The 8,551-nt window shown below is 57.4% G+C and overlaps 2 protein-coding genes across 3 annotated transcripts in view; one reads left to right on the forward strand and one right to left on the reverse strand.

The window, feature by feature from the left end:
- The first annotated feature begins 855 nt into the window (after window positions 1-855).
- FAM110D (family with sequence similarity 110 member D) lies at window positions 856-4,446 on the forward strand. Of its 2 annotated transcripts, none has more exons than XM_017534644.2 (2): window positions 856-962; window positions 2,981-4,446. In XM_017534644.2, the coding sequence occupies exon 2, from the start codon at window positions 3,061-3,063 to the stop codon at window positions 3,877-3,879; it is 819 nt and encodes a 272-aa protein (XP_017390133.1). In that variant the 5' UTR covers window positions 856-962; window positions 2,981-3,060; the 3' UTR covers window positions 3,880-4,446. The 2 variants fall into 2 exon arrangements, with proteins under 2 accessions (XP_017390133.1, XP_037596609.1); XM_037740681.1 differs by lacking the exon at window positions 856-962 and adding an exon at window positions 2,013-2,048.
- Window positions 4,447-5,269: 823 nt separating this feature from the next.
- CUNH1orf232 (chromosome unknown C1orf232 homolog) overlaps window positions 5,270-8,551 on the reverse strand; it is a 5,499-nt gene continuing 2,217 nt past the window's right edge. Inside the window, exons 2-4 of the mRNA XM_037740682.1 lie at window positions 7,207-7,290; window positions 6,998-7,095; window positions 5,270-5,608 (exon numbers count right to left, since the gene is read on the reverse strand). Coding sequence (XP_037596610.1) covers window positions 5,329-5,608; window positions 6,998-7,095; window positions 7,207-7,290 — 462 coding nt within the window. The 3' untranslated portion in view covers window positions 5,270-5,328. The remainder of the gene's footprint in view (window positions 5,609-6,997; window positions 7,096-7,206; window positions 7,291-8,551) is intronic.

Here is an 8,551-nt window from a genome sequence, read left to right on the forward strand (position 1 = left end):
GAGGAACATGGGAAGGTGTCCAGCCAAGGGGCAAGGATCCTTTGGCAGGGGAACTGGTCTTTGAACTCTGAGCTGGAGTTTAGTTTGTCTGCTGGGGACAGGGGAGGAGCTCTCCTAAGAGGTACGGTTTCACCTTGAGACATAAGGTGTCAGAGAAGAAACTCTGATGGAAGAAGCTCTAAGAGGCTTCAAGTGTGGGCAGAGAAGGAAGGGGACCGAATGACCTGGGCTTGGTCCTGGAATCAGCCCCTCATCATTGTCTTCCCAGCCAATTCCATCTGCCATGAGAGGACCTTGGGCAGAGGCAGCTCTAGTGGGCTCCAGGGTCACCTTCATGCCAAGACTTGCCAGCACAGGCTCACCTGCACATCTGCAGCACCAATGCCCCCAGCCTTAGGCTGCAGATTCCTGGCCTCACCCCTAGGGAATGTAGGCTTGACACCACCCAGCATCCAGACCAGGACAGGTCTCAGCCTGCCACAGAGGGCAAAAAGCAAGTCGACTAGAACCTTCCTCTGCCTTCCCATTCAGACTGTCAGAGCATCTGCCACAGCCCTGGGAGGGGGCTGGTCCCACATACAAAGCACCCCCACTCCAGGCCTTTGGAGGAAGCCTGGGGATCAGGAGGCCTTGTTTAGAGTCCTGGCTCTGCCCACGCTCACAGTACCTCCCCAGCCAACTGGGCAGGGACTGTTTGACCATCTGTAAAATAAAGGGAGCTGGACTTGGTTCACAGGTCCTCATAGTGCAGAGACTGTGATCAGGAAGGAGTTAATGAGGCCAGGCTCTTCGTCAGGAAGGCAAGGGTTAATTTGGGGGGCGGGGGGTGGAGGCTCTCTCTGCTTTTCCTGTGGAGAGTGAGGTTTGGCCGCCACCAAAGTTACTTCTAGTCCCTGCTGTCCACTCCTGCCCTCAGTCTGGACCTGCCCAAGGACCCCTGCAATTAGGCCTCCCACGCAGAGGTGAGTGCACCCTGAGCCCAGGGCTGGGGTGGGAAGGAACCCAGGAACCTGAGGGCAGGGAGACTGGTGCCAAACTAGTGAGCCTAAAAGATAGCCCATGCCCAGAGCCAAAGCCTTGGGCAGAGTTGAGAACACAAACTTCCGGACTGGGAGAAGGCGAGCAAGGGGATGGAGGGACCGAGGCCGCCTGCCAGGCTTCTAGGGTGGGATGTCTGAGGTCCGGCCTCCAGGCTAGCCCGGAAGGCAGGGAAGAGGCTGTGGATGACAGACTATTTTGGTCCTTGTGATTAAGGACTTTTTATAGTCTCCTTGCTCAGGGCTGGGGAGAAGAGGAGAGGACAGAGGGCACCCACGGGGTCAGACAAGCAGTGCCTTCCTGGGATCTTGGAATCCGACCCACTGCCCTGAAGAATCCCTGAGAGACAGCGAGGGGGACACTGCCAGGCTCTCCTTGGTTCCCAGGCCTCAACTACCCTTGGGCAGACTGAATGATGGGCATGGGGGTGGGCTGGGCCTGGCAGGGTCTCTGCCCCAAGGCCTCTCGCAGACCCTCTCCCTGCTTCCCTGGCGAGTTCTGTTCCTTTGTTGTCCCCAGATCCAAAGTCCCTCAGCCTCCCAGACTTAGGGGGAGTAGGGGGAGATAGGGTGGGGTCGGGTGTGCAGGGCCATGTGGGTGGCCCATTCTGTTACTGCTAAGAGAACTGTCAGCTCTTGATTTACAACCCCTCCTCGCCCCTTTCCCCGGCAGAAAGGAGGTGGAGAAGGGTCAGGAGGTCTCAGGATAAAAAGGGGACAAGGACCCTGAGGGCAGAATTCTGGGAAGAGCACAAGTTATTAGGAATAATTAGTGGAAGGAACTTTTTAGTGAGGCAAGGGGCCCAGTTCTAACGGAAATTGCTTGGTTTTATAGCAGCAGGAATACACACAAAATATCAGTAAGAAGGTTTTTTTTTTTTTTTTTGAGACGAAGTCTTGCCCCATCACCCATGCTGTAGCGCAGTGCTGTGATCTTGGCTCACTGCAGCCTCTGCCTCTCAGGTTCCAGTGATTCTCCTGCCTCAGCCTCCCAAGTAGCTGGGATTACAGGTGAGCGCCACCACACCTGGCTAATTTTTGTATTTTTAGTAGAGACAGGGTTTCGCCATGTCGGCCAGGCTGGTCTGGAACTCCTGACCTAAGGTGATCCACCCGCCTCGGCCTCCCAAAGTACTGGGATTACAGGTGTCAGCCATTGCCCCAAGCCTCAGAGAGAAGTTCTGATAGGCAAGTGAGAGATCCAATCTGAACTGCAAGGCAAGAAACCTGTGTTCCAGTCCTGGCCCCTAACTCTCAACAGGACCCGAACAAGTCCCCCCCCCTTCTCTCTAGGCCAGTTTCCTCCTCATGAAATGGAAATGCAAAGGTTAAACAAGGTAATGTTTACAGTTTGGCATTCCGAGATCCCCTTGGCAGGGGCAGAGTAGCTGGCAGTAGCTGATAGGGCCTGGGGACCACCTCCCTCTCCTGCCCGGATGGCCCTGCTGGGCCTGGGAAGGGCAGTTGGCTGCAATTACTGGAGGCTCCTACCCTGTGGTTATATCCCTGACCTCGGTGTTTGGGGGCGGGAAGGGTGGGCCTTGCTGGAGCCAGCCTGTGGCTGGGAGCCTCCTTGTCTTGTGCTCAAGGCTGCTGGGTTGGGAAGAGGTATTTTTTCCGGTTGAAGCCACTTTCAGGAATTGGGCCGGGACCAGCCGTTTCCTTTTCCAAGTGTCCTGCTTGCTGAGGCCTGCCTGCATGGCCCTGTGGCCAGACCGGGGCACCTTCAAAGGGGCATATGTTTCTGAGTGGCAAGAGAGATCCCCACTCAATGTCTCTGAAGGACGGAGAAAAGGATGGCCTGAGCCTCTACTCCCTGGACATGGGACCGGCCAACCTGGATGGGAGAGGGGTGGCTGACTGATCCCATACTGAGGAATGCCACCAGAAGAGGAGCAGGGACAGTTCCTGCCCTTCCCCTGACCATTCCTCTCTCCCTGCAGGTCTGTGAGAGCCCAAGCCAAGCGCTCCTGGCCCCGTGGCTGGCTACTTATGAGGAACTGTCCTACCCAGCTCTGCTAAGATGCTCCTGGCCCCTCCCTCCACTCCGTCCAGAGCAAGGACCCCCAGCGCTGTGGAGAGGCTGGAAGCCGACAAAGCCAAGTATGTCAAGACGTACCAGGTGATAGCTAGGCGACAGGAGCCAGCCCTGCGTGGGAGTCCCGGGCCGCTGACGCCGCACCCCTGCAACGAGCTGGGGCCCCCTGCATCGCCCAGGACGCCCAGGCCGGCCCGCCGCGGAAGCAGCAGGCGGCTGCCAAGGCCTGACTCCCTCATCTTTTACCGCCAGAAGCGGGACTGCAAAGCTTCGGTGAACAAAGAGAACGCCAAAGGCCAGGGGCTGGTGCGGCGCCTCTTTCTGGGCGCCCCGCGGGACGCTGCCCCGAGTAGCCCCGCCTCCACAGAGCGACCTGCGGCTTCAGGGGGTTGGGCCGCGCCCCAGGATGCCCCGGAAGCGACGGGAAAGCGGGAGTTGTGCCCCACGTGCTCACTGCCCCTGTCGGAGAAGGAGCGCTTCTTCAACTACTGCGGCCTGGAGCGCGCGCTGGTGGAGGTTCTGGGCGCAGAGCGCTTCTCCCCGCAGAGCTGGGGCGCCGAGGCCAGCCCGCAGGCCGGAACTTCGCCGCCGCCCGGCTCCGGGGACGCCAGCGACTGGACGTCCAGCGACAGGGGCGTGGACAGCCCGGACGGCGCGGGCGGCGACGGCGGCGGCTCGGAGGCAGGGGGCTCGGCGCGGGACGGGCGCCCCCCGGTGTCGGTGGTGGAGCGCAACGCGCGCGTCATCCAGTGGCTGTACGGCTGCCAGCGCGCCCGCGGACCGCCGCGCGAGTCCGAGGTGTGACCGCCGCGGCTCCGGAGCCGGCTCCAGGGGAGTGCGGAGCGCGGGGCTGGCCCCGGGCACGGACGGGGACACCCCGCTTCTGAAGCGCTGGGTGCCTTTGCGCAAGCCCGCCTTTGCGCAAGCCCTTCCCTCTGGAACTCAGTTTCGCGTCTGAACCTTGGAGAGGGGGGATAAGTTGCTGGCGAAGGCCCTTCCCTGAGCCCGCGGCGAAGGGAGAGGGAGGTGCCTTGTGGCCCCTGTGGAGGCCAGGTCTGGGGAGTCAGGACTTGGTGGGAGATGCGCAAACCTGCTGAATACAGCTAAAATGTAATTTAAATGGGGAGCTGAGGAAGGAGGCAAACCGGTTTTTGTGGTTAACCGAGCGGGTTCTGGAGTGTGGGTTCCCGACTGACTACTGTGTGACCCTGGGCAAGCACTTGACCTCTGAAGCAGCTGGACCCCTCCGTTACTAAGGAGGGAGGAGTAGGGGATGCAAGTATTTCAAAATAGTTGTAACGCGCATGGCAAAGTGCCCAGCATAGAGAAAGTGCTCAATAAACGATAACTGCTGTGACTTCTACTGAATTAGTTCTAACACTGTTGTGATTTCCACCGGCCTCCAGGTCGATCCAAACTAGAGCTGGGAGCTGGGAATAGCGCGTTTTGGGAGCCTGAAGGGGCGTCTGCTCCAGAAATCTGGGGTCCACCAGATCCTACAAGGCCCCATTCCAGAAGTTTTGCTGCCTGGGTTGTGGTCACTGGGTATGAAGGGCTGAGATATGGAGGATCCAACCTTTCGGACACGAAAAGAAGGGAAGCTTTTCTGCTAGCCCCCAGGCTCCTGCCACTGCCTCTCTTTCCTGCAAGGACACACAAGGTCGCCTATTTATCACAGGTTCGCACCTCTGAGTCTTCATTCATGCACCTCCTTCCTTTGCTTGGGTTGCTGTTCCTTTTCTCTCCACTCTTCCTTCTTGGAGATTACGTATATTCTCCAGGAAGCCTTCCTGAATGCCCCAGTCAGCCTCACCTGCTCTGAGCTCCCAAGTACGGCCCTACATTTGTGACTGAATTTGTCACCTTTTGTGGGACCTGCTGGTAGTCCAGGTTCTCTCGTTAGTCTCTGACCTTTGCCTAGTATAGGGACGGCGCACATAGTAGGACCACAGGCACAGTTTGTTGAATTAAATGAGGCTGGAGAGGGCAGTGGACGCAGTCCTCTGGAGCTCCCCAGCTTACTGGAAAGTTGTACCTTAAATAAAAAACCCATCCTGATATGCGGGCTGTCTTTGGTCATTTTCCCCTGTATGTTTGGTGAGGCGAGGATCCTTCCAGCTGGACCCCGCCCGAGGTCGTCCCCACAAAAGCAGCCTTTCTTGATGTCCGGACAAAAGCACACAGTCACACAGGCTGTCGGGCCAGGGATTTTATCAGGGATGGGAGCAGCGGGCGCTGGGTTCGGCCAGCCTGCTAGTCGCCCTTGGGCGTGGCCTTCACTCTCATCTCGGCCAGTTTGTGGGTGAGGAAGCCCCACTTGAAGCCGGCCACCGGCTCGGCCTCCTGCGACTCGGGGCGCTCGACGGCCTCGTCCCCGGGTTCGGGGTCCGGCTCTGGGGTAGGCTCGGCGCCGCGCAGCATGGACGCAGCCGCCGCCTGCTGCTGCTGCCACCTGCTGGCGAACGCGTCCCAGAAGCCCGGGCCGCGCGCCTCCGCCGCCGCCGCCTGCGAGGGACTTCCCGCCGCTAGAGGACTGCGAAAGAGGGTCGCGGTCAGGGGAGCGGCCGAGCGGTCCCGAGGAGAACATCGGAGAGGAGGCGGGTCCGAGGGACGGGTTTAGTGGGGTCGGGGGAGCCCAGGCCGACTCAGGAGTTCTAGTGAGGCGCGGGGTCAGGTGACTACAGGGGGACAGGGTCGAGGGGCGGGTCAGGGCCTGGAGGCAAGGGGAGGGCTCAGAGGCCCTGGGAAAGGGGGCTGGGGTGGGACAGGGTCAGGGGATTAGGCGAGGGGTGTGGAGGGAGGGGACAGTCATCGGGATCCCTGGGGAGAGAATGAGGTCAGGGGTTCAGGCGAGGCTCGAAGAGGGACGCTGGAGGCGCGCGTAGGTCTGGGAAGCTGGAAGGATCCGTGGGAGAGCAGGTGGAAGCGGGAGGGGCTGTTTAGATCCCACCCGAGGGATGCCTTAGGGAAAAGAGGTAGGGCATGGGCAGGGCACGGTCCTGGGATTGAGGGAAAGGGGGACTAGGGACACAGGAGAAAAGTGAAGCGACAGGAAGGCCTAAGTGAGAGGCTTAGGGGAGAGCAAGGGGACTCAAGAGAGGTGGGGAGATGTGGGGGGAGGACAGTCAAGGAGAGGTGATGGCGCTTGAAGCTGAAGCCTCGAGTCCGAGAAGTTCCTTAGGGAACTGGGGATGGGTATGTGGGGGGAGGAGAATGGAAACCTGGGGGAGGGAGAGATGGATGGGTCTTGGGGACCCTAGGAGAAAAGAATAGGGTCAAGGGTGAGAGGGGGATGTGACCAGGATGGAGGAAAAGGCAGAAATGGAGAGTGTGCCAGAGATAGAGCCAGGAGGGAGACTGAGGTCCCAGGTCCTACCCCCTAATCCTGGGCATCAAAGACCTTCTAAGACAGTGGTTCCCAAAGTAGGTGCTGCAGGGTCCTGGGCGGGGAGCCTGCTGAAAACAGCTAGATCCCCAGGGCCCTGCCACGCCTGCCGAATTGGAGTCTCTGAAGGAGGTCCAGGAATATGTTTGTCACACGCTTCCTTGGAGGGTAAGGTTAGACAGTATTTGGGAACCTTTGATCTGGATCACCTTCTGTTGCAGAAGCTATAGACCTAAAGCTATTCTCCGTTCTCGGATTTTAGAGAGACGGCCCCTTCTAAGTGGATGGGTTGAGAAAGCCCATAAATACCTTCTAGCACCTCAATCCCAACAGCTGGTCAATTCCTCCTGAGATTTACCCTAATCTCCCAGATTTGCTGATTTGGCCTGTTTCCTGCTGAGAGAAACAGAAACAGCCTGGGGCTGCCCCTTCTCAGCCCTCTGTGGTTAGAAAGACAAACTGACCAGAAAGAAAGGACCAGGCAGAGGGGGACTGCAGGCCCCTTCCAGAACCACCCCCAAACACACACGCACATACTGGTCAGCACAAGGCTCCGGGGGCAGCAGCTTATCCTCATCTTCTTTGTTAAACAGAGATGACATTGTCAGCCAGCCTTTCATCCCGACTCCCTGAACCTGGGAAGCGGGGTGGAAGTCAGGAAAGGGGCCCAGCACAAACTTCCAGGACTCCAGAGAAGCCTCTGCCAGGCTGCCTAGGGTTGGTGTGGAAGAAAAGAGAAGACTTACCCGGCGGGCCAGCTGTGACATGGGATTGAAGGTCTCCTCCATTGGTTCTGCCATCTCAGACTCCACTAATGCTGGGTTCTCCCTCTGGGACACAAGACCCCCACACAGCATGAGAGAGGCCGCAGAGGAGTGTGATCTCCCTCCCTCACTGCTATCCTAGTACACACAGACCAGGTACTCCAAACCCCACAGAACTAAACACACCTATACACCCCACAGCTCTGCAAGAGCACACAGGAATGTATACAGGTATACCTGTAGAGTAAATCCCTGCAGACACCATTTTTTTTCTTTTTCTTTTTTTTTTTTTTTTTTGTGAGACAGAGTCTTGCTCTGTTACTCAGGCCAGAGTGCTGTGGAGTACAGTGACACGATCTCGGCTCACTGCAACCTCCGCCTCCTGGGTTCAAGAGTTTCTCCTGCCTCAGCCTCCTGAGTGTCTGGGACTACAGGCACTCCCCACCATGCCTGGCTAATTTTTGTATTTTTAGTAGAGATGGAGTTTTACCATGTTGGCCAGGCTGGTCTCGAATTCCTGGCTTCAAGTGATCTGCCCACCTTGGCCTTCCAAAGTGCTGGGATTACAGGTGTGAGCCACCACAGCCGGGCTACAAACACCCTTGAGCACACATACCTGCCCACCACAGACACACTCATACACACCCAAAAGCACATGGACATGGGCATGCACCCTGATGTAGACACACACCTGTACATAGACGTATGTGTTTGAGGTACCTATACAAGAACACACACAGTTATACCATTTACACCTGTGCACTTATATAACCACAGACAGCTGCACAGAGGCCCATCCGCATTACACAAAACCTCTCCCCCAAATACAGATACCAAAACACACACAGCATACAAACATAACACCTGCAAATGTCTACACAGAGGCATGCAGGCATAGACTGCTGCCCAAAATGTTCACACCTGCACATACACCTTCACTGGGGATTCCACCCAGACGCTGATCACACCACTTACCCACAGACACTTCTGCACAAGCCCAACCTCTCCAGACATTCAAGAATTCAAACCATTCCCTACCCCTCTGGACCAATTCCTGCCACTGCCACATTTTGTGATTGTGTGACTGCCACTTATCACAGCCTCAGACATAAGACTGTCCATAGTTTCAGAAGCTTTGCTGCTGCTGTTGTTTTGAGACAAGGTCTCACATGTCGCACAGGCTGTAGTGCGGTGGAGCCTCGACCTCCCTGGGCTCAAGCGATCCAACCACCTCAGCCACCTGAGTAGCTGGGACTACAGGTGTGTGCCACCATGACCATCTTTTTTTTTTTTTTTTTTTTTTTTTTTTGAGGTGGAATCTCGCTCT

Source organism: Cebus imitator, unplaced genomic scaffold, assembly GCF_001604975.1.
Source record: "Cebus imitator isolate Cc_AM_T3 unplaced genomic scaffold, Cebus_imitator-1.0 Scaffold87, whole genome shotgun sequence".
In the NCBI taxonomy this organism is placed as follows: Eukaryota; Metazoa; Chordata; class Mammalia; order Primates; family Cebidae; genus Cebus; species Cebus imitator.

What these genes read in the sequence shown, in the direction of transcription:
- FAM110D (XM_017534644.2), top strand. Translation starts at nt 3,061, where the DNA reads ATGCTCCTGGCCCCTCCCTCCACTCCGTCCAGAGCAAGGACCCCCAGC.